Source organism: Natrix helvetica, assembly GCF_964273705.1.
Source record: "Natrix helvetica genome assembly, chromosome: 2".
Lineage (NCBI taxonomy): Eukaryota > Metazoa > Chordata > Lepidosauria > Squamata > Natricidae > Natrix > Natrix helvetica.
Window position 1 is genome coordinate 81,258,057 of NC_138552.1, and position 27,031 is coordinate 81,285,087.

At 36.3% G+C, this 27,031-nt stretch overlaps 1 protein-coding gene across 9 annotated transcripts in view; it reads right to left on the reverse strand.

The window, feature by feature from the left end:
• NFIB (nuclear factor I B) overlaps positions 1-16,631 on the reverse strand; it is a 234,868-nt gene extending 218,237 nt beyond the window's left edge. For 3 of the 9 annotated variants that reach the window (XM_081943224.1, XM_081943223.1, XM_081943222.1), the window contains exons 1-2: positions 13,913-14,909; positions 7,908-8,439 (exon numbers count right to left, since the gene is read on the reverse strand). In XM_081943224.1, coding sequence (XP_081799350.1) covers positions 7,908-8,439; positions 13,913-13,942 — 562 coding nt within the window. In that variant the 5' untranslated portion in view covers positions 13,943-14,909. Of the gene's footprint in view, positions 1-7,907; positions 8,440-13,912; positions 14,924-16,510 lie in introns of those variants that run through there. The other 6 variants (XM_081943221.1, XM_081943220.1, XM_081943227.1 and 3 more) reach the window with 5 other exon arrangements.
• Between the last annotated feature and the right edge of the window lie 10,400 nt (positions 16,632-27,031).

Here is a 27,031-nt window from a genome sequence, read left to right on the forward strand (position 1 = left end):
TTTTAGAAAGCTTGCAAAACTGTCTCAAAACAATTTTGGCACAGCTTCTCTGCTGGAGGTCCCATGAAAACTGCAAACATGATCACACGTAGACAACTGAGGATAGCCTTTAAAGCAGGGGTGTCCAAACTTGGGAACGTTAAGACTTGTGGACTTCAACTTCCAGAATTCCCCAGCCAGCATGGCTGGCTGGGGAATTCTGGGAGTTGAAGTCCACAAGTCTTAACGTTCCCAAGTTTGGACACCCCTGCTTTAAACCAACTACCAATCTTCTAAAAGATGCAGCTGTTTTAATCTTTCCAGTAGTCATGATTCCTTTTCCACTGACACTAACATGCTTTGCATAAGGCTGATATATAGCATCTACTTTTCTCACATCTACATTTACCACATGGATCCTCTATTTTATGCAGAGTCCTTTCATGGAACGCTCTGGAACTTGTCAATATGATTTTTAACAAACAGATCTATAGACCATGCCCCAATCACACAGAAAAAGCCTTAAGAATTAGTATGGCAGGTAGGCTAGCAAGGACTTTTAAAATGAGGAAGGGGATATATCACCTATGGAATCTGTATTTGAGAACTTCTACAATCAATAGAAACTGATATGCAGTCCAGCATTAGAATATTCAAATTAACAGGCTATTCAAGTTATTTATTCAAATTGATATATTATTCATGGGCAGCCCACTAATTTTGTTTGAATTTGTGTAATTACAATACTGAAAACACAAAATCCCTCAATATCCAGTATTTGTATACTATTTAGAAGTAGTGTACAAATATACCATCCCAGTATTTCCCAACTAATGCTGGACTAATATAAATACTTAAATATATATTTAAAAAAAACCAAGCACAGTTAAAACAGGTTTCAAAGTCTATACCAAGGGGTTTATCCAGAACTGCTATAAGTTTTAGTGTGGTTGTCATAAAAGTTCAGAAAAAGAATTCAAAATGACTGTGTGCTTCTTTTTTAAAATGCACATTTTTAATGTGGGACAGCCTTAGGGAAGCACAGAGCTAAAATTAGCCTTCTAGAAACAAGAAATCCTTTCCTTATCCTTTCTATATAAACAAGGGCTGCCAATTTGTCCCCATCATTGTCAGCAGACAAAAGCAAACCAAGACTGCAGCCAGACCACATTAAATAAAAGACATAGTAATTCCAGAGGCTGCCTAGAAGCCCACTGGGGTGTAAAGTCAAAACTGAAGCCTGCTTGTCAGCTATTTCCATAAAAGAACCAGAAGAAACAGTGACACTTCTATACAACAAAAAGGTCAAGGAGTTCATAGCCTTTTCATGACCCCAACAAGTCAAGGTCAAAAGATTCAGGTAGCAACTTGGCCTGGGCATAAGTTACTTGTTCAAATGAATTGTTTTAACAAATCAGCTTTGGTCAATTAAACCTAACAAGACATGTTGCATCACATAGCAGGGTTCCTGACACTGAGGCCATGAGCTGAGACTGGCCTCATAAAACAAGGCTTTTAACGTGGCATAACAAATTTAAGGTAATCCATCTAGAAACCTCAGACATCAGCAGAAAAAAATGCAAGCTGCCTTTACCAAGAGTAGTTTTCCCATCTTTTCATCTCTGAGCACTAAGATATAATTAGTAATTAATTAATCTCACAAAAATAAAATGAATATAGTATCTCAAGAGCTGTCCTTTCAAAATTCTGTACATTCATAATGTCATAAGGTATATTATAAAGACACATACTTTCCAGAAGATATGGTCAAAAACTGAACTTTACCAATAAAATCTTTAACCTAAGTTAACCTAAGTTATGCACTAACTTTTATTTCTATATAGTGGAATTTTGTTTAACACTACATAGCAGAAATTATTCTGAATCACTTTCCTTTAAATATTTTATTACCCACTTCTAATTTTACCTCAAAATATTTAAAAACACCATTCTTTTTACTAAATAAACTGATTCAAAATATTAAACACTTGCCTTCCTATACAAATACAAACTAAGAAGCAATAGGAGTTGTTTCTAGAGGTCCGTTTATAGGAGCAGAAAAGCATTACTTCTTACTAAAGCTAGTTCTGCAACATTCTTTCAACTAATCTGCCTTGCTGCTGGGTCCCCTCCATTTTATAATTCCAAACAATCCAGAGACCCTCAGAAATAGCGTTAAGTAAAACAAGAAATTGTAATAACTGAGAAACTATGTTGCATATCCATTTACTCCTTTCTGATCCATTTGATTAATTCACCTCCTACATTTCTAAATAAAAGTATGTGCTTCTCTTCCAAATATTGGATTTTTAAAAAGTTTCTGGTCCAGGACAAGAATTAGTTATTGCAATCATTAAAATGTCTAGACAAAAATCATGCTTATGTTGGCATGCAAGATATTAAGAATGCTTTTTGATTTTCAAGAAATAGTACATTAAATATTCAATATTATCCTTAACATATTGATATGTTTAATATTATTATTGATATGCTTTGTATCTAAGGAAATTCCAAGACCAAACAAAACACTCATTTTGCTCAATACACCAAATTGTATGCCAAATCCTACTGAAAAGTGAACGATGCTGGAATATGTAATACTGCAATGAATATTTTAATACAATACTGAAGAGTGACATCAATAAAAAAGTAACATTTTTACATGCAAGGGAAACAATGAGTCATTCAAGTTTGGCAGCAGCCATTTTGTGCAAACATCTTAAATGGCTAGGTGTACATATCACATTAAATCAGTACTTCCCAAACTTGGGTAAATTACCCAAACTTCAGTAAAAATGCTTTTCCTGTGGGTAACATACACAAACCCATTACCCAATCACAATAGGGACATTTAAACTGACTTAAAAATATTTTACAAATGAAGGCAAATATATGTGTCCCAGGACAATGTTGCAGGATCTAATCGGAGTCAGTCATGGGACTAGAGGTTTAGTCTTCCGAGCTTTCAGACTTGTGCTGGAGCCCATCCTCAAGGAATTTCTCTCTACCAGAATATGTGGTAGAGAGATGTTCTCTGGGGATGGGCTCCAGCACAAGTCCGAAAGCTCGAGAGACTAAACCTCTGGCCCGGTGACCAATCTGGATTGTATTCTGCATGGGTAATGACGTTAAAAGTTTGGAAGCACTGCATTAAACCATGGCTGAGTTCACAATAGGTTACAATGTGGTTTACAAACCGCAATGGCTATGCTCATATTTCTAGATCGCTGGAATTGACTTTATTTCATAAATAATATAGTACTAGTGATTTCTACAGAAACTTGCTACCACTGACATAATTAAACTAATTTTTACATAGAAAATTGCATGAACAAATGACTATTATCCATACCATAATCCTTAGAAATATAGAAACGTACTTCATGTCTCATGTAAAACACATTATACACAGACACACACACATCAATTACACTATGGTGTTCTTGCATTACTACATGGTTTATTTCAAATATCTAATTTTTAAATTGTCATTTCACTGTGTACAAAATATATCTTTTCAAAATTGTTATTCTAATACTTTTAAAATGGCCAATACACTGTTAAAAGTTAGTTTAATTAGTTAAAAATTGCAACTGTTTCAGTAAGCAGTAGCAGATTACGTTTTAAGTTCTGCTGCATTGTAATAGTTCCCTTCAAAAAACAATAAACCTGTACTTAACTTAGCCTCTATGATTGCTAAATTGACATGTCCAGATTATTGTTTTCAACATTTAAAATTCTCATTCTATTTACAATTATTAACATCGAGCGACATACTAGTCAAAATGTATAATGCACACAAAATAGTTTCAAATAACAACTTTAAAAAATACTTAACTCAAATTTTCCTTTTTAAAACTTCTTTTAAAATAAATTATATTTATCTTAATATCTATTACTGCATTAATACGTACCAGGAGGGAGAGAAAAATAACCAATGCCTAATATCAATGTCCCCAATGAATACAATACAGTTGCAAATTGTGTATGCTTAAAAAGATTCTCCCAAGATGATACTAATAATATAAACTATTACCATTCCTCCAAGATAATTCACCTTCTAGGTATAAACTACATGTAAGCTACAATTGTAGAAGGCATGTGAATTGAATATTAATGCCAACAAAGAACATGTGGGTGTTTATTTATATATATATATATATATATATATATATATATATATATATATATATATATATATATATATATATATATATATATATATATATATATATATATATATATACACACACACATTTTTACTTTATTCTTATAATCAACTATTCTCTTTTCTCTTATTCTAAGATCAAACCAGCAGTCACCTGATCGGTTCCCCCTTTTTTTCTACAGACATGACACATTTCAGCACTTGTATAGGCCAGATTTCCTTCATGTGGCTTTTTAGGTAAAACTGCTAGCCTATTAATTAAGAGAATAATGGAGGTTAGCATGAAAACAATATTAATACTATCTAGGAAACAGCAGCAATGCCTTAGTCTTTGCACTGGCCTTGGGTGCCAACTCATGCAGCTTACTTACAAAAATAATTGATGTTTTATAATCAGGAAATCCAAGTGCACCCAAACTAAAGCAAACCAGGATAAACTGTATCTTTCTGCAGAAAACAAAATATATTTCTATTTGCTTGATGAATGAAAGCAGTATTAGATTCCCAATATTTTTAATCAATGTGCTAAAAGCTGAATTAGTTATGTAAGTTTATTGAAATAAGAAACATGGTGCAATTCCATGACATATAAATAAGACTCAGAAACACTGTGTGCTATTGTGTGTTATGTGTTATCATAATTATTTTAAGGACACATAATATATCCCAAGATGCATTAGGCAGCCTAAAATAAAAGCATGCATTTCTTTATAACTCCAGAACAGCAACCACCAGGAGGATTAAATTATTTAGAAAAGAAATACACACCAAATATAGTTCATTTCAATAAAAAAGAAGAACTTTTAAAATGTGCTGCTACAGAATAAAAAAGTTATCTATTAGAGGACAGATTTCTTTTATCTGAAGTTCTACTGCAGCAAATAAATACAACAGCTTTCATTCAGTGATTGTCAAAAAACTTTCCAATGTGCCCACTGCAATGCAGATGCCAACCAACGAATCAAAGGCATTCAGAAACTAGACAAAGAGGGTTTGATGCCAACCTCGGTGCCACTGGCAACCATTATTGGCATCAAGCACATTGTCTGCTTTTCCTCCCCCACTCTGCTGGCACTTGACAAACAAAATGGCGGTTCTTGTAGAAACGGAACACAGCATAAGAGCTGTACTGATTGAATCAAATATTACCAACTGATTTTATAGACTGAAACACAGCCTATACCAAATAAAAGAAACTAATAAATATATCCTTTTCAGTTAAGCAAGATACTGTAATCCTAATTCTTAATTTTGAATGAATTTAACTAGAACATGTAACATTTAAATAAATGTTATTAAAACAGGCTTCTTGCTTCATCTGCACACCTGTAGACCACAAATTATTTTAATACTATTTTCTGCCCTTAGCTAGCAAAAGGAATCAACATCAATCAAATAAGATTTTTATTCTCTTGTGTTTTGAAACTTTAAGATGGGAATTCTGGAAAAAAAACTGATGGCAAAAGAGAGAGGGCAGATTTTTTTTTTAAGAGTTATATACTGTCAATACCATAACTTGGTAGACTGGTAGATTTGGAAAAACTGAAAAATACTCTCCAGCATATCATAAAAATGACTTATATTTCTATATCAAGAAATTATCAATATATTGTAGCATTACTCTGGCTCTGCAATGCGGATACCAACTAACAAATCACAGGCATTCTAGTCTAAACAAAGAAGGTCCAATGCCAACCTTGGTGCCACTGGCAACCATTTCTGGCTCTCAAACTATTCTTCCTCATGTTTTTGCCAATGTTTCAATATAGCTCTATTTTATTCTTTCATTCATTCAAGAATTTTATCTTTTTTTCTGTCCATGAATATTTCTTATCATCCCACCCATTAACCAATGAAACAATACCAAGTAGCTTTTCATGTACTTAGCTAGAAAACCAACTCTCTTTAAAAATATTTTAGTTTGCTATAACTCATGTATGTATATATGTAACCAGCCTTCATTCCCTTCCTGCCAATGGATTAAGAGGAAGCTACCTTGAGAATCTTTTTCTATACAAAGGAAAAATGAACATATATTTCTACCACAAAAACAGTAACTCCAAAACATGGAGTTTTGTATCACTTTTGAGAGTGTCCTTCTATAGGTAACTTAATATAGAGATACCAACTGTTCATCCACAATTCTCACTAACTGAAAGAATATTGGAAAAATCCAATCATCTTAAAAAACATTTACAGGAATTATTTTGACAATTCATACACAAACCCTAGTATCATCTGATATCATCAATGTGTTACAGGAATCCATCTCTCAATGCAAGCAAACATAGCATCCAAAGAAATATATATGCACAGATATAAAAATGCTGTATTCATTTTATTTTCAGATACAGGTGACTTTCTAATGGAGATAATATGCAACCAAGTAAAATATTCCATCATAAAGTCCCTGACTATGTACAACTGTTCCACTTATAGTTTAACATAACTATATTAACTATATTTAACACTTCTTTCAGTTATTAAACATTATGGTTTTAAATACTCTTTGAGGTGAAGGGAATATATAGTTCATATAATCAGATTGAAATTTTCACTATTGATTGTTTTTCTTTCAAGATTAATTTGCAGTGTATTTAAATTCATATAACCTAAATGAGGGTCTCCTTCAATTCCATTCAAAGATTGCAGACTTAGATTACAAGAATTTTCAAATGCATATCACAGCAAAGCTTAGAAGGTTAGCCTTGCTAAACTCACATTGAAACTAATGGAAAGTGAATAATATTCACTTGCTCTAAACTGGAACTCAGTTTTATAACTGCTTTCATTATTGAAAAAGAGAACTGTTTTTATGGTAAATGTTTGTTTTTCACGGTAAAGCTACTATACAGTAACTGTATAAAGCTAGAAGTTAACAACGACAATATTGGACTGAATTTTACAAAATCAACACTAAGAATATCAAGAAAAAGCCAAGTCTTTTGGTAGTATCACCAGAAACAAGAAAAATAATTTTACTTTTTAATATTTGTATTAACATTCCCCATCCATCTTTCTTTTGGCAGTTTCTAGAACCAGGCCAATTTATGTAAACGCCATCTGCAAATACTCCACAATTACAACTTAGATATATTTATTATGTGGTTCTAGAAACAATCTACCATAATGGTTAAAGGCTTTAATGTAAAAAATGTATGTAACAAAAAACATAACAAATTCTACATTAGATCAAATATCATCACTGAAAACAAATCATCTAAGTAGATATACAATCATAATGTTAGCCATAAAAGTGTTTCATTACATTATAATTTAAAACAACTATATCGAAGCAATGTTTAAAATGTGCGCAGAAGTTATTATTTACCTCAAAATGTGGAGAAATGTCACACTATGAACACTGATAAGGCGGCTGCATAACAATATATATAAAATAACATGCCATTTTTTCATTCTTTTATATTTAATGGTTCTATTTTCATAATGAAGATAGAACAATGGCAAATAAGTAGCTATTAATTTTAAAAGATGAATACAATTGTTATGAATATATATGCTATGAATATATTCTGTAACACACACCAAAATCATTCCTAGTATTTTTCAACTTTTATAACAAATGTTAACATGTATTTTGTATATTCCTGCATCTAATGTATACATTAGCAAGCACATATCAATATCTATAAACATATATGAAATGTTTAAACCTTTTTTTTAAAAAAGGTGGTTTAGCATTTTCATGTGCATATGTGTACAAATATCTAAATAAATAAATAATTTTTAAAAGCCCTACCTTGATCCTGCACATAATATGCCAGAAACAAATCAAGCTCCTTGACTGATACTGTTATGTGATGTGGCTGAACGCAAAGTGCTGGATTTGTGCAATGGGGGGATTTCATGAGCCGTTCTCCATCGGTACTTTCCAGGGGGATACCTTTAAAAAGGATCACCATGACTAGATCCAGGCGCCAGACTTTGTCTGCTTGCCTAAGGCAGTCGATTCTCCTAATCTTGCCCTTTTGGTCAGGATTGGATAATACACAGCATGGGTGCTTCTTCCCAGTAACAGTAAGCACAAAATCCTCTCGATATTCTTGGCGGATATCTTTGCGCAATTTGGCGAGAAGCCTGGATGCCCACTTCTGTTTAATTTCTGGCTTTTCACTAAGTAACTCATCCTTGACTGCTCTTTCTTCATCTTTTGACATTCGTTTTTCATGTTTTTTAAAGTACTTGCGTTTTCGAGCCTGAAGGTTGAACCACGTATAGGCAATTGCACGGACATGTGGAAGAAGTGCCTCAATGAATGGGTGAAATTCATCCTGTTGGAAGAAACAAATAGAAAAACAAAACTTCAGGAACCAGTTTTACTTATACAATCACAAACTATTATTTTTTGGGTGGGAAATGAGTAAAATGCAAAGTTATGCCATGAGCATTCCTAAACATTTTTAGCAGGCTTACAATTCCTAGAAAAGATACATACATATTTAAAAAGTGTATGTGGATAATTCACTTATGGGAGCATTATAATATTTTATAATATACCAATTCCTTGACCTTGATTCAAAACTGAGATACAATTATATTAGTTTAAAATCAAACAAAATGGCTTTGGGATTTTGAATGCTTTGGCTGTGATTTAACAAACGACAAATAATGGTACAGCAAATTTTTAGAAATATTAAAAATGTAGAAGTTAATATTGCAAATCATTCACATTCTGTATTCAGAAACATTATGGTATATATGTTCAATGTTGCATTATGTAGTTTCCACTTTTGTCATCAGCAAAAGACTGATGATAACACAAATGCCATGAACAATGAAAAATAACTCAATCCCTTATTAATCACCCAACATTCCAGTTATATAGTATTATTCTAGCAGGAATAACTACAGAAATCAAGAAATAAGGCAAGAAAGGCCAAAGAAAAGACATTGTTCTAATAAAATTATGGTGTCTTATAGCGTTCACCAGCTGCCCATGTTTCCCTGCTTAACTTCACAAAAAAAAAATTCAAAAAAATACTGAAAATTACATGGAACCGAATTGTTTCATTCCACTATGGGGTACAAAATCTCACGGAATTAATTACTATTAACTCAAGGATGGTTCTCAAGTATGTAATAATTATTTCATCCCACTCTCCCCCCCCCAAAAAAAACCTTTTAGGTACACAAAGAAAAAAGGATAATTTGAAACAAACTTTGCTTACTTTGTGATCTAACACTCTGTGGCAATGTGACATTAATATTGCGTTATTGGGTAAACTTTTTTTCCTGAAATACATAGATATATTGGACTTGCAAACTTTTCCTTTTACAGGCTTTACCTAATTATTCATACAGATTTTTGATATTTTATTATTTGTTTAAATTGACTAAACTTTGGCTAATACTAGCAATTACTTTATTTTGATCAATAAGAACTACCTGGCACCTATCATAAGATTTGAAAGAAAATTGTGACAAAAGAGATAAATGTTACTCATTCATTTGTTTGACCTTTTATTTTTTTAGACCATATTTAATTCAAATTGGATTTAAATCATAATACTGTAAATATTGATGCAAAAATTAGTCTTGATATAATTAAATTGTACTTTTCAAGCCAAATGTAGCATATATATTGATACTAAACTACTTAAAATTAATGACATTTGTTTTCCAATTAAGAATCCTATATTTTAGATTGAGAACATAAAATGTATTAAAATTCAATTCAAAATTCCTGTAGTTTTATCAAACAGTTCATACAATCAACTAAATTACTCCACAAAAGTTCATGCAAAACATTCACAGCGAATACTGAAATGTTCTTTAAACTGAATCCTGCATTTTTATAAGTAAAAATAGCAAGATTTTATAATAACACCTTATAGTAAGACTTTTCAAGAAGTACTGTAAGACCTGCAATGTTATTTCAGTTTTGGTTTTATATATGTCTCTTTCCTTTTTAGGGAAGACATTAATCAAAGTAGAATAGAAATACAGGGTATAAAAAGAATTATAATACAATTAAAACAAGGTTTCAAGCAATTACTAAAGTGATAAGCCATTCTACACAGGGACTTTTAAGTTTTCTGTTACTTTAAGGGCACAAACTACATTAAGGAAAGAGTTAAACCACAATCTGCTCTTTGTGTGGGAAGAGAGCACAGCTTAGAGTAACCACAGCCCTCGATAAGACTTCCCTATCTCAGTGCACTCTGATGCCATTTTTTTTAGTACTAGTTTCTTTTTCTCAGAAACTGAGTGCTATAGAATTCTTAGTAAAACATGTATTTCAATAAGAAACTTCATTCATTACTTTTAACTTATATAAGAAATTATTAAAAAGTCTAGGAATTGAATGGTTAGAAACTAGGTCGAGTACTGTTTAAAAATTATTTTACAATATATATTACCCCATAAATTCCAATCAAAGATCTTGTGATATTGACAATTCAGATCATGGTATTTCGCATTTTAACAAAAAAAAAAACCTATGAAGTGTTGTGTTATTTTAATCACATTTAAGCAACTAGAGACCTACCTGAATGCAACAGTGCATGGTTTCTGTGATTACTATTACTATTGTACTCTGTGTTTTAAAATTATGCACACTGGTTTCAAATTCTAATTTTACCTATAAAGTTTCCAGAATGTAAAAATGCTATAAAAATGCAGCTATAAAATCCAAGTTATCTGATAAAAAAATACATTCGTGTTTTTCAACTCCTGCATTAGATAACAGATGTTGGCTTAAAATTCTTATTTAAATAAAATTACAGTCACTGATATACATATCAACTATTGTAACATTCCAAAACGTTGTTCAAATAACTGTTTCTCAAGTAAAACTTACGTTACATAGGTTCTCTTCAAAAATGCTTAGACACTATAAAATCTGATATTTTGAAAGATGCACAATGTAAGAAAAAGTTGTATTTTGCATAGATAGCAATAAAAACAAAGAGCAAACTTTGTAACTGATAAATCAAGCTTCTTAGTTATTTAAAACCACAATACTTATGGATCTACAATCATTGTCAATTTCCACAATATCTTCATGTTATTTACCTTTCACTATAAAAAGAACTTTTTTCTCCAGAAAAAAAGAAAAGAAAATAATTTCCCATTTCTATTTTACCTTCCTATTAGTTTGTTAAATGAATTCAGAAACTTATTTCACAAAATAAAGTTAACACTGCAAAGATATAGTCAAAGGAACACACGCTCACGTTTAATTTTCAATTTAGTAACTCTAGCTTTGATATAAAATACCGTAAATCTGTATTTACTGCTGGACTACTTATTAAAAAAAAGACTTCAGCTGTAAGTACTAACAAACATAGGGAACTATTCATGGACCTAAAAACTAAGTTTATATTAATTACACAAAAGGAGGAATGTGTTCAGATAATCCTGTTTTATTCAACCAGGTTAGGTTTCCAAGATACAAAATGTCTATTGACACCTTATTTATTCTTATATCTTATAGATTTCAATGCAACTTAATTTGACCCCGAAGTAACCACAACCATACAAAGTAACCGCTCCTAAAATCCAACTATTTTTATATAGATTCTTTTTTTTAAAGGTTATCAAATGCATGTTCTATACCATTTTTAGCCTATCAGATATTCCTTTTCCTCATTTCTAAGATTTCTAACAACAAATATATTATAAAATACTGGTAGTACATTATATTCACCATAAACCTGCTCTGCAAACATGGGACAATGGGTATGTATTCAAAATTTGAGGGGGGTGATGGTGTCTGAATTTTGTCCCAACTGTTCTTATAACAATTCATTCTTCAAGTCTGTGAATTATAAATTCACAAACTAAATAGAAAACCAGCTTAGAAATCATTTGGGCAAAACAGTACACATTTCATTTCAAAACTAGTGGGCATTTTGTTGAAACACTTGACTTATCTTAAATTGGTCGATACTAGGTTTGCCGTAAAACTGTTTCAGACTTGTAGATTGCATGCAAACTGCACCTAAATAAGTTATTTTGTTTTGGAAAAGACAAAGTGAATGTAATACTATGCTTATGGTAAATAAGCAAGTGATAAAACTTGCTTAATAACAGCCAAGGAAAAATTTAATACTTCGATTGTAATAAGTTTAGGCACAAATACCTATTCTAAAACATTTCTGTGAACTGAGACTTTAGGCCAGAAACAAGAATGGATAATACCTGGATAAAACAATGGATAAAGCATATTATATTAAAAATGTACGCTAAATTTTCAGCTACACCTATCATCACAGAAACCCAAACATATGATCCTAGACCAAAGCCAAATCATGGCTTTGCAAGGGAATCCTAGGAAATTAACAAATATGTGTTCTATGTGGCTGGTAGAAGTCCCCTTAAGTATTAAATGTTATACATGAAGAGAAAACAGTATATTGAATTCTACAATGTTCTGCCAACTGATCAGGAGACATAAAACGTGTATGCGTGTTGAAGTGTAAGTGCTGACTTTTTATAATTTCTCGAATACCTCAGAACATTTTTACACCTGTTTTGCATCAGTAAAGTTCCCATTTACTTGCTAAAAAGATTCCAAAGTTAATCACACTTTGATGCCAAACAAAATATAAACAATAAAAATGTGTCAGCCAAAAAGCTACAGGACTGTATCCAATCACTGAATAATCCTTATCATTGTTTAAATCTTCATTCATAATTTGTGAATGCTCCAGTCCAATAGAATTACAATGGCTTCCAATTGTCAAAGGAAAGTTTTATTATTTTGATCCTAATACCAACCAAAATATTACATAACAAAGACTTCCCACAAATATTAGCTAATTAGTATGCATTAAGGCGTTCAAATTGTACCCTAAGATTTCAATCAGACCTGATTTTTTATATGCTACCTGGAATATCTAATGAATGAAAAAAATGGTACAAATGCCACATGCTTTTAGACACTTGAACATCACAAAGGCATTTTCTATGCTATAATTTATATTGGATCCGACTCCGCGCTTTTTTTTTTCTTTTGAAACTTCTATGCCACAAACCTTTACTCCAATCACACCATGTGTTGCAATTGTAACTATCTTATGTGAATGGAAACCATTACCTATTAAATCAATATACATTTTGTCTAAATGTTCCTCAAAGTAAAATCATGTATATGTAGTATACACAATTACTCAGTTTTAAAAATACACGCGTGTCTGCAGGCCTAATATAGCAGGAAAGGTTGAGTTTTCCTTATGACCTTGGGTGTTGACTTCAAAAAGTTCCAAGTACCGGAATTTATGAAGGAAAAAATGTATAGGATAATCAAAAAAGCAAGCCTTCAGCTAAGTCACCTTTTCTCAAACCAGCCTCAAGTATATATGATTAATTCAGCATGGAATGGTATTATGTTACCAGTCACTGCTTAATTAAAAATAAGGGAACACGTTCCTTTTTAGGTTAAGTATAGTCTGCAAAACGGATCGTTATTTTGTGGCGAATTCATGTGAATCTACACGACGTGGCTGCTAGTTCTAATCACTTTTTTCCTGTAAAAGTAATTTAATAATACTCGTTTATTATTGTCATTCTGAAATATTTATATTTCGTCCCTATCGCCCCCACACACACACACAAACAAACACACCTTGAAATAGGTTTATACCACAAATACATACATTTTTAGTCGTCCCCCTTTATAAAATCAAAGACGGAACGGATGTTCCTTTGAACAGTTCTAACCATAGGTACTCGGTGCAACTCGGTACAAGTTTACTTCCCCCCTTTAAAAAAAATAAAGGAAAAGAAAAAAGGCGGCTGTACCTGAGTGAGACAGATGGGAGAATACATCATGACTTCGCTCTAAAATAGCACTTCTGCCGAGAGGGAAAGTATCAAAAGCGCAACGGCTTCATCTATTCATTTTACAATCATCTAACGCTTCCAAAAGGAAAAGATGGATCCGGAGCAAGCTCTGCTTTGAATCGCCACAACTTCGCAACCAGCCCCGGTCCTCCTTAAATAGCCAAAGATTCAAGTTCACTCCGAGCGCTAGATTTCCCGGGGTGAAATCCAATCTACACTTTTAACCCTCTTGTTCTCGGCGGCGGTTCACTCTCGCTGCTGTTTTGCAGTGGCTGCTGGTGAATTGGGACAGGAGGCGGAATGGGGATAGGGGGTGGGGGTTGAATGGAATGCAGGGAGTTAAGGGGGGGGGAGGTTCGGGATATTTTTTTTTTTCCTTCCTTCGCGTTGCTTTTTTCCCCCCTTTCTCCCGGATTTCCAAGCGCTTTGGAAAAGCAGCTAGCGGGATACACCACGGTACTATCAACCACGTTGCCAAAGTTCAAGGTTGCAGCGGCGGAGCAGGAAAATCCTGGCGTATCCTGGCAGGCGAAACTTTGCAACAGCCCTGTGCAGTAGAGCGCCAACCCGGGAGTGTGTGTGCGTGTGCGCGCGCGCGTCCCCCAAGGCTGCAGAAACTGTTCGCAGCAGCGCGCAAAACGCTGGGCTTCTTTCGCAGCAGCAGCCTCTGCCTCTCTCTCTCTCTCTCTCTCTCTCTCTCTCTCCACCCCCTTTCTCTGTGGATAATGTTCAGAGCCTGCTTTTCAAACGCCCACTGTAATAAAAATGATCTCTTGAAAATTCAAAACGATCAATCTCTGGTTTCTCCTCCTCCTCCCCCCTTACACTCTTTCCCCTTTCTTCGGTGTACTGGTTTCTGCAAGACCTGGAAGTTCAGCAGAGGGGGAGGGCATTTTACCGAGAGCGCCTTTCTCTGGCCCTTCCTTCGTTGTAGCTTTCTCCTCAAACACTTCGGGATTTCGGTTTATTATTTAATTACACAATCGACGCATACATCCCTCCCCCCCCCAGTCGCTGCTGCTGCTGCTGTAAATGCACCCCTTCCCTCTTCCGAGCCCCTTCCTTTCTCCTCTCCCTGCCTTTCCTCTTTAATCACCGCCGTACAGTACTTAGAGCTTGGCCACACATTTTCCCAAACGCGTTTTGCTTTTGCACACTCTCACTTTCTTTCCTCTTTCCAGAGGGGGACTCAAAAGCGAGCCCGTTGGGGGGACGGGACTGGGGAGCGTTTTCCTAGTTCAAGTTCTGGAAGAGCGAAAAGAGCGCGGCAACAACACCGCCCGGTGGAAAATTCCTTCACAGGAGGGGGGGAGAAAGGGTGGGGCGAAAGAAACCCCAACCCGATCTGTCTGCAGATCCTGAATCTCGCCGATCGAGGGGAAGGGGCTACAAAGCGGGAAAGTTTTTGCCTCTTCGCTACCGATTAGACAACAGGAACGGGGCTGGGTGGGGGTGCGTGGAGGAAATGTGCGTTGGCGGCTCTTCCCCTGCATACGTTTGCAGCCTAGGCAGCGTCTGGAAACCGGCGACCCCGTCGCCTACATGTGGAGCAAGGTCACCGAACTGAAGACTCGCTCAGATTTCTCCCTCACTCCACCCTGAAAAGTGAAAGCCAGCCTGCTCTTTGCAAACCCCGTGGTGGAAAGGCGCCATGCTCGTAGGGAACCCCTTCCACGTGGCCTCGGTCCCCCGCCCGAGACTTTCGCTCCTGCCCGTGTCTGATTTGTGGGGGTCCGTTTCGGGCAGCAGCCTTTTCCACCAGGGTGCGAGGAGGAAATGGGTGGCGGCCCCCCTGAGGGAAGCAAAAAAAGAAAAAGAAAGCCAGCTGCTGGAGCAATAGGCTCGTCTGCTTTCAATCTCACCCACCAGCCCGTGCCAAGAAGAAGTTCGCGCCCGCGGGTTTTTTGTTTTTTCCAGGAATGCAAGCGTATTAAAACACACACACGCACTCACTAACGACGTTCTCACACTCGCCCTAAGGCGGGAAGTCAGTTTGAAGAACGTTTTTTTTCCCTAGGAACCCCCGTGTGCGTGCTTGCGAGGGGTGCGCTACCATTGATGAATTTATCTGAAAGTGGATTCGAGACTAGGAAAAGTTCTCGTTTTGGGCGCCAAGTTCCGAAATCGCCCCGATCTCTGCTTTAAAAGTTTGCTTTCACTTATCAGACGTAAAGTCACCCGTTCTTGGAAGAGCAAAGAAAGTGGCCACAAGAAATACAAACGGGACGGAAAGCCAAGTGCCAAGAGGGTGCCCACTGGCCTTGCATTTCCAACTACACCTACACTTTTACTTCCTAAGGCTTTATGGGGCTTAGGAAACACAATCCAAGCTTTTCTTCCCCGCCTTGACACCTGCGGACTTTGATCCGAGGAACGCCCAGGCAAAGCAAACCCGAGCCTTTCCACCGAAGCCCGTGTAGACGGACTGCATTGAGGTCACCAGCCTACAAGCATTGTGTAACTCTTCCGTCCCGCCCGGCCCGGCCATGAGAAACCGCCCCAAGCATGAGGGAGTGCGATTGCCCAAGCCAAGCTCTCTCCACAACCAGCACTTGCCTGCCTTAGGTAAACTGGTCCCTGGCGCGTCCTCCTTCTGCCCCTTTTCCCTCCCCGTCTATTTGCAAAGGGCCAGCTGACTTTCGCGCTGGCAAAAAATGCATTTCTCCGGGTCAGGCATTTCCCCACGAAACATCGACGGGAGGCAGGTTCAAGTCAACCATGAAATGGTCACTTTTTAACCCCGTCCTGTCCTCATTAGGGAAATATTCAAACACAGCCTGTTCTCAAAGGGGGCTCTTAATGAGGGTAACTTGCCAAAGCGACCAGCTGCAATTCTCATAAATTTACAAACTGGAAGGGGTGGGTGGGTGAAGGGGCTCGGACAAAGCAGGTAATGTCAAAGCAAGAAACGAAGTTCAACTTGTTAAGCCTTCAAAAGCACCCCACCTTAATGTAGGTGCAATTCCAAAGAGGTAAAAGAGATAAATTATATTCTTTCATTAAAGAATGGTATTAGGAACAAAACTCTACATATAATAATACAAGATGTAGCAAATTTATTTATGAATTTATCACAGACAATTTTCAAAATCACCTTAAAAATGCCATGAGCCTGTTTTCCTTATGACCTGTGAATGTATTTTCACTACATTTCTCTGCTCAAAATTCTTTATTTCAACTGTTTTTACACTTGCATAAGGCATTATTTTGGGCATCAGTTGAAGCCAATAGTCTTCCATTTTCCTTTTGATTCACAAATTACATAAATGTTCTATAAGCACCTGGGCTTACACTGTAAACTAGAAAGCCAGAAACACAGGAAGTAGAAACTAAAGTAAATTAAGAACTAATACCAGTATGCACATCATAATAAGGCATTGTTTATTTAGCTGTGGGGATTTTTTAGGGGGAAAAACCACATTTAGCTGGGTTTGGACAGCACACTAAGCCATAACCATGAGTGGCTGGATTCATACAACACAATAAAGCAAGATCAAATGAATTGCATTGTGGCTGAGTTTACATAATCCATTTTAAGCCATAGTTTGGTTAGGTTGGCTTGGGCTCAGCATACAAGGAGTGTTCAACCATGTAATGCAAACCATACTGGTTTATGACTATAAATTATGGCTTTGCGTAGTTTGAACCTAAAAATTATGGGTTACTGAATAAACCATGGTTAAGCAAACCACTGCTTATAAAAATCAGTCAAGGGATATAGATGATAGATAGATAGATAGATGATAGATAGATAGATAGATAGATAGATAGATAGATAGATAGATAGATGATAGATAGATAGATGATAGATAGATATATGATATATGATAGAGAGATAGAGACATAGAGAGATAGAGATAGAGATATATAGATACACACACACATCTCAACCTTACACGGGAAAAGATCCGAATACAACAAAACCAGCATACCTACACCCGTGAAAATCTACGAAAACAAATATATATATATATATATATTTCAGATTTCAGATTTATTTCAAGTTAAATATATTTGTGATTCATGTGATTGTTGGCCAAAATATAATTTCTATTACTGTATGAAGCTTGATAATTTTTCAAGCAGTGGGTCTTCATTTCCCATCTTTAATTCAGGGATAATGATATGAATCTTTTGAGATCATAAAAGCTTACAACTGTGGGTGTGATGAACTTGAAAAAATCTCAGTGTTGAAGTATAATTCAAATGTTAGTTCGAGTCTTGGTATTAAAAGTCTCTGTATTTCTCATTTTTCTAAAATCAAATAACACCAACATTCCCTTTCAGGCTTGTCCCAGATTCAGGCCACATTCCTCAGTATTCACACTAATGACACAGATTTTTATGCAAGTCTACCAATGGATCATCTTTTCAGACATTCACATTTAATATTGTTAGTAATAATAAATATAACAATAGTCATCTACCCATGTTTACTAATTTACATTTTATTAAATTAACTCAGGTCTCTGAATCTGTACAATACACTGAATAGTAAATGAATTGCACTTACTAGTTTTGTAAGTGCAAAAGCAAAAGATCAGGCATGTTCAATATGCAGCCCACAGCCACATGCGGCCCTAGACAACTAGAAGCATAGCCCTACAAAATAATTTTAAAATATAAAGAAAAGGAAATGTGTTGTTATTATGGATTAACTATCGGTATGTTATATATTTTATATGTAGCCCAAAACAATTCCTCTTTCCTCACTGTGGTCCAGGCAAGCCAAATGGTTGGATATCCACGCTGTAGATGCATTTTGTCCAAATCATTTTACTCTTTATGACAAAATATGACTTTTTCTCTCCTATTATCACTTCAGAAATAAACTGACCAGCAGCAGGTTCTATTCTCGTTTGCAGCTTAACACAGGACCAACAGGCCCTTACAAACCCAGTTTCTCCATGGCCCTAGGACACCATCATTACTTTGCCTCCAACCATGAATGAAACAAACTAAAATCATAATGGTTTTATTTCTGCTTTTATTGGTGTTAAGCCGCCTAGGTTCACTTTGAAAGATAGGTGGTAAAAGGTATATAACTTTTTAAAATTACTAAATAAATAAGTGCACCGGTTTTAAAGTAATATCTTCTCTGTTCAACTCATGCATTATCTTAGAAAAAGGTCAGGTGAGCTATTTTGGGCTTAACCAGAGTAGTACTTTGTTTCCTAAGCGCTTGTCATCTGTCCCCATCCTTATTTTTGATACCAGCGTCTCTCCAAAATTCCAACAAATGGTTCAGTAGTGATTCAGAACAGATGCAGTAAAGTCGGGATAGGGATTAATAATGGGAACAAGCAGATGTTCTCCTGGCATTCTTTTGTGCTGAGTCAAGGGTGACGGGATAGCTATCCAATAGTGAGGCACATTTCAGCTTTGATAATGGTCAGATCATTTTTCTCATCTGAGAAAAGAAAGTTAGCTTACAGAGCGAACCGTTCTAAATGTACCATTCTGTCTTCCAAGGCAGGGCTGGGCAATCTTCAGATCTTGAAACCTTTTTTTTTTTTTTTTGGTTCTTGTTGTTGTTCCTTCAATCTCTATTATTCGAAAGTGAAAGTGGAGTTTCTGAACATAAAAAGCCATGAAAACTCTCTTCATACATCCCCCAAAATTGAGAGCCAAAATAAAATCCCTACCACCGTTCATCCTTTTCCATGCATGTATCACTCAAGTTTCTCCAAATTTTAAGTGTGGCCACACTAGCCAAAAACATTTGTCCATTTTTTTCAATAAGTGAACTGTGAGAAGCTGCAACTATTACATATTCCACAACATTTACCATATCTGCATTTAGGTACCAAATATGTAGATTTACTAAGTTTTCACAATTTGTTCATAGCTTAGTGTGTTCTATAAACTTACCCATCGTGGTTTGTAAACCAGTTTTCCTTAATACAAACAAGTCAATTTTATTATATTAAATAAAACTGTAAGCAAGCCATGATTTAATTGGACTATATGAAATTATGTTTACAGGTGAAACTTGAAAAATTAGAATATCGTGCAAAAGTTCATTTATTTCAGTAATGCAACTTAAAAGGTGCAACTAATATATGAGATAAGACTCATTACATGCAAAGCAAGATAGTTCAAGCCGTGATTTGTCATAATTGTGATGATTATGGCGTACAGCTCATGAAAACCCCAAATCCACCATCTCAGAAAATTAGAATATTACATGCAATCAATAAAACAAGGATTGTACATAAAACAATATTGGACCTCTGAAAAGTATAAGCATGCATATGTACTCAGTACTTGGTTTGGGCCCCTTTTGCAGCAATTACTGCCTCAATGCAGCATGGCATGGAAGCTATCGGACTGTGGCATTGTTGAGGTGTTATGGAAGTCCAGGATGCGTCAATAGCGGCCTTCAGCTCTTCTGTATTGTTCGGTCTCATGTCTCTCATCTTTCTCTTGGCAACTTTTGCATCTCATTTGGAAACCAAGGACCCAGAGTATGGAGGAAAAATGGAGAGGCCAATCAAGCACAGTAATCATTGAACCAGTTTTTGGTGCTTTTGGCAAAGTTGCTCTTATCAGAAAAGAGGACTTTGGACCACTGAGCAACAAGACTTTGGACTTCCTTCCGCAGACAAGCTTTATGGGGATGCTGACTTCATTTTCCAGCTGCCCACACTGCCAAAAGCACCAAAACCTGGTTCAATGACTGTGGGATTACTGTGCTTGATTGCCATCAAACTTGTCTTACCTGAACCCCATAGAGAATCTATGGGGCATTGCCAAGAGAAAGATGAGAGGCGTGAGACCGAACAATGCAGAAGAGCTAAAGGCCGCTATTGAAGCATCCTGGACTTCCATAACACCTCAGCAGTGCCACAGGCTGATAGCTTCCATGCCACGCCGCATTGAGGCAGTAATTGCTGCAAAAGGGGCACAAACCAAGTACTGAGTACATATGCATCTTAAACTTTTCAGAGGTCCAATATTGTTCTATGTACAATCCTTGTTTTATTGATTGCATGTAATATTCTAATTTTCTGAGATTGTGGATTTGGGGTTTTCATGAGCTGTAAGCCATAATCATCACAATTATGACAAATCACGGCTTGAACTATCTTGCTTTGCATGTAATAAGTCTTATCGCATATATTAGTTGCACCTTTTAAGTTTCATTACTGAAATAAATGAACTTTTGCACGATATTCTAATTTTTCGAGTTTCACCTGTATATACAAGGCTAATCCAAAACCAAACCAACTACATTATAAAATAAGCCACTAAGGAGCACGATAGCATGCATGGTTAGGTTGCTGTATTGAAAGTTAGCAAGCCCAGACTCAGATGCTGCCATGGGGCAGGATAAGCTCTAGTCCTTTGCTCTAGCTGCTGCTAGTGATGTGAAAGAGCCCCCAACTGCGTGTCCCTCAGGCAACAGTGATGTCACTAGCTAATCCTTTCAACCAGGAAGCACCTTGGTGGTGCTGACAAGACTGCCATGCGAACTAAGTCACTGTTATAATGGCTGGGTTCACAAATCACTATAAACTGTAGTTTGATTAATGAATATTTAGCTAGATTCAGACAACACACTAAGTCATGAATGATGATTTACAAACTACAGTGCTTGAGTTAAGAAAACACACTAATCCAAAACCAAAGTAAGCTACATTCTGACAAGACAACATTGTGAATTCAACTACTATAAGATTAAATGCCTTTGTTCCACATTTTGATGGCTATTAGGAGATTGAAGGTTCACATTTAAGTCTTTTAAAATGTGATGGGCTACAAGTGAAAATGCTTCTCAGTAATGGCACTTTGATCACATGATCATGTGATCAAAATTCAGCTGCTTGGCAACTAGTTCATACTTATGACCGTTGCTGTGTCCCAAGGTCATGTGATCACCTTTTGCAAACTTTCGCCAAGAAAAATCAATGGAAAAGCCATATTCACATAACAACCATGTTATTAACTTAACAACTGAAATGATTCACTTAACAACTGTGGCAAGAAAGATTGTAAAATGGGGCAAAACTCACTTAACAACAGAAATGTGGGGCTAAATTGTTGTCGTAAATCAAGGAATACCTGTATGTGCCAGTTGCCAAACACCCAAATTTTGACTGGATGTTTGCAGGGATGTTGCAATGGTTGTAAGTGTGAGGACCAGTTGTAAATCATTTTTTCAGTGCCATTGTAACTTCAAACAATCACTAAACAAATGGTTGTAAGTTGAAGACTACCTGTATTAATACTATTCAAAGGCAATCAAGTTCATCGCACAGGTAATTGGCTCTACACAGTACTCTTGCCTTGCTCTTAGAGGTAAACAAACACTTTAAATAATGACTCTGATCTGAAACACAAAAGTGTTAACTACTGCTAACTCCCCTGAGAAGTAGGTAGTCCTGATGAATTATAGCTAGTTTTATTATAATTCCAAAAAGAGCTTCACCAGCTGATTTTACATGGCAATATATAGTTTACATATTCATAATGACAGGAAGCTGTGAAAACATAGGCAAACCCTATTCCTTTCCACTAAGTGAGGAAAAAGGAACATGACAGATCTATGTCTGACTACAGCGTGGCATGGGGATGGAAAAACTCTTGTAAAACTACAGTATAATTGTGCTTCTCAGTGTCCTTAGGTGCCCCACAGACATAAAGCCCAGCCCAGCCCTTTTACTCACTGACATACCAACAAACCAGCACCACGAGCTTCACAAACAGCACTGTAACTGCAGACTTTTCCAGGAACAAGATTGAAAGCCAAGACTAACCAAGCTCATTCCATAGAGGCATCTTTCAGAAGGGAGTGGAAATTGTTTTGTGATTCATCTAAATAAATGCCCATCTTTAATAATCCAAGCATAATAACCACATGCTAACAGCATCCACTAGCTTTAGAAACTTTCTCCTGAGGACATAAAGTACAGTAATTACTTAAGCGTGTACAGAAGCATAAACAGATAATGTGTACATGCCAAACTAAAACTTTTACCTGGAAGATATTTTCGGTTGCCTCTTGCAGTAATAAGAAATTTTTCAACAGAAAACAACATTTAGCTTAAGCAGTGCTTTGGTATGAAAAGGTTGCATAAAAATTAACACAACATACTGCTCATTTTAAAACATTTTACATTGGCAGATACAAAATTGTATCTCTACAATTCTATTAATCCTCTTGTAGAGTAATCCACTTTTAGAACACTTTTTAATGAAAATATAATTTTGAATGTGTGTGTATATATACTTCCCATACTATCACAACAATTCCAAGCCAACTATATATCGGTACAATAATTAACAATTATTCCAAATTTGGTAAGGAGAAAAATATTTATAAATGAAAGGAAACTCACTTATTATGTTTTGACTGGTAGGTTTTAAAAAAACAACTAATACATTCTGCAACAATTTTTTTAAGGTCTGCATTGTCAAATTATCTCTACTAGAACATTACATGAGTAGTCAATTGATTCTCTTACAACCTGCAACCGATAACATTTATATAAACATTAATTTTAAAAGATGTAGTCTGCAACCACAAAACAGGGACAAAACACTAAAATGGAACAAAAACATGTATTGCTAGGTCTGCAATTAGATATGTACTGTATGGTTTACAATGCATATTCTTAGGATTATGAATTTAGGCAGATATTTTAAAAACCGTAAAACAATGAAAGTATTATAGTATACTACTATATACTACACAATAGTATACTATGCAAATAATTGAATAATCTACTAGTGGATGACCATTTGACCCTAAACTTTTATATCAGAGATTGAAGGATCAGTAAGACTCATTTTTCAATGTCATTTTCAGTATCACAGGCAGAGTATATGTATTGTGGGGACAAAATTAAGCAAAGAAATTATATTTTCAATTATTTTACTACCTATATACACATGTAGAGTAATTAAAGGTGTGGTATAGTCACTTTTTTCCCTAGATTTCATGCATATCTATAGTTTGAAACTCACCAAGCAAGCAGCAGCAATTTTACTGCAAACATAGAAAGTTAGCTGGCTCTTACTGTATGTTTTATCAAAATCTAGAAGGGTCTGACTATCCCCCTCCCCTTCCCCCCCACCCCTCCCCTGCATTCTCCATAGACAAGGACTCAGTGTTTCATTTTCTAGGTCTCATAAACAAACCCTCTTATTCCTTCTGGCTTTATGTACAACACTGAACGTTTCACAATGTTCATAAGCACTTTACAAAATATTTTACCAGTAACATTTTTAAAGGATAGTCAAAGCTGAAAAGCCTACATTTAGATCACTGACAACATCTAGGAAAAAGCACTCTTCATTTTGCAAGATACCGATTACTTTAGTTAAAATATTACTCTGAAACCAATGTTATGCCTCGGATTCATTCAGTCTCATAAAATCCTACTATATAAAATATTTTTTTCTTCCTTGACACTTTGGAGAAATAATTGAAATAGTTGTTTTAGACTACAAATACTCAATTACTTTGGAATAAGCCTGTTGAATTGAATGGTACTTATACAGTATCTGATTTCAGAGTATATGATTCTTTTATAAATGTATGTCTAACATTCATCTATATTTCACTTTATTATTTTTGACCACATTACTACATTATATTCCTTTTACTTAATTGTGTATTTTTGAAATATATATATATACATACATACAATAAATATTGTTTCTAGTTAAGGAATTAGGATGTTTATGCTCATCATGCATACATATTTTTGAGTATTCAACTATTTAAATATCTGTGGTGTGCATGCATATCTTTCTCACAGCGTATGTGTGCTTGACCTCTGTCTACATATGGTTTGATGGTGTCTCTATTAACCAAGCTTTCTCCATTCGCCGACCAAAAAATGCAAACATGAGGCCTCAATATAAAACTGAAAACCACAACGTTTTATGTTACTCAAGTTAAATTTTTTCACCCTGCCTACATAAATGTCCAATTTGCTCAGCCCTCTGTTTTCCCAGAACAGTAGAAAACCTTTTTGAAAACATGACTATATTAATCAAATTTTATTGATAAAGAATCAGACTAATTACTTAAGGTTGAAAGTTTACAACTTTTTCTTAACTCATATATATATGTGTGTGTGTGTGTGTGTGTGTTTGTGTGTGTGTGTGTGTGTATATATATATATATAGCTACAAAATGTATTTCTACGCTTTAATTTTATTCCTGGGACTATTGTTAGGATTACACAAGTAGAGCCTCGGCATCATTTAAAAGTAAGTTAATCGTGTGTATTTTGGCGCCTTTTCTCTGCCAGCTACTGTACTGGGAGCGAAGGGGACTTGGAGATGTTGTTTGTCCCTTCTCAAGTTCAGTGGCAGCCCTTTCCAGCAGCAGCAGCAAGAGAGATAGCCATGTTCACAGCCCTAATAATAATTCAGATCACGCCACATCGGCATCTTGTGTCAAAGTCGAACAGGCTTCCCCGCCCCCTTCAACCGGAGAGCAGCCAAGTCCTCACACACTCCACATTCAACCACAATGGATGGGATATTGTGCATTAAAATATGGCCCAGACACAGGCAAAGGGAGGACAAGTGGGGAAAGCAGACATCTACCCAGGGAATAGGTCTGAAAATATGCAAGACAGTAAGACCCACACCGCCACTTGATAGAGGAAAACATAAGCAAGCCACAAAAAGGGGACCCAAGGAGAGAATGCTTAGCAATTCAGAAGGAGAAAAGAAACGTCCATAGTGTAGGATAGCAAAGTACTCTTATAAGTTAACTCGCATGCAAAAAGTAATAGCCCTGTTACTACAGCAACACTGCCTTCCCATACAGCTTAGCAGAAGGAACCAGGGTGTATCTATGACAGCTGTTAAGAAGGGAAAGCAACCCTAACTACATAGCTGCAAATTAATCAACCAACATGTTATATTAATCTTTTTCAATGCTTAACAGGCACTTGCCAGCAAACAGGAGGAGAGAAAGTTGGAAGCAGGAAATATACTAAGTTCAGCACTTTTGGACACAAGCTCCAATTAACTGTTTCCTGGCATGAGTGTGTGGCCAGTGGACAAAGCTGCCAAAAGAGACAAGAACACAAACAAATCCATTTCTTCAATCCTGAAAATTCAGAAAATGACGTGGGTGGGTGGGTGTTGTAAACAGCCCGCACTTTGTAAATCCAAGGCGATCTACCCAGGGAGAGAAGACAGCCAACAAGCAAGTTAAAAATACACCCACCCACCCCGCAATGCCACATACCATTGAATTGTATTGCATTTAAACCCGTGGACTCCTGAATTCTGTAACACAACACGGGACCCGTTGGCTTCACGTTTTTTCAGCGAACCAATCTATGCCTTTCTCAAGGAGCCGGTGTGGGGTGGTGTTTTTTTGTTTTAGCTTTGTTTGGATTTCCAAGGGTAACCTTCCCTCTTATACATAGGTTTGTGTGCACCCGAAAGAGTTACTGATTCAGATTGTTCAGAAAGTCTTGGCTAAAGAAGGAGTTGAGAGAAATCAGCGAAGGTAAAAAAATATAAAATAAAAAAACTCTGTCTACAGAGCCTCCCCTTCCCCTCCCCTCCCCCGCCTCTTTGCTCTCCCTCTTTTTCAATCTTCCTTCCTCTTTGAGTTGCAATACTGAAGAGTGGGTTGTGGTTGCTGTCTGAACCCTTTCCCCACCCCCCGCCCTTTGGCTGGCTGGGGTGCGCTCTCTCGCTGCTCTCTCTCTCTCTCACACACACACACACCGCTCCCCCCCCCCCCATCGCGCGTCTGGCTCCGCAGAAAGAGCTGGCGGTGTTAAGGCTGAGTTGCGTTCTTGGCCTCTTTCCACCTCGTCGCCATTGGCCAGAACCTCAGCAGTGGCTTCCCTTAACCACCAACCACTTCGCTTTGCCCCTCCCCCGTCCCCCTTCCCCTCCCCTTCGCGGCATCCGTGGGAAGCGCGCGGCTCTTCGTTTCCGCCTGGCGGCTGCTTGAAACACCAAAAGAGAAGAAAGGGCGGCTGGGGGGGGGGGGGGGAGGCTATTTGCATATTCATTTTCAAGTAGCCAATGAGCGGGAATAGAACCAGAGGGCACCCGCTATAAAGTGTGTAATTCCAGACAGGTCAAAGA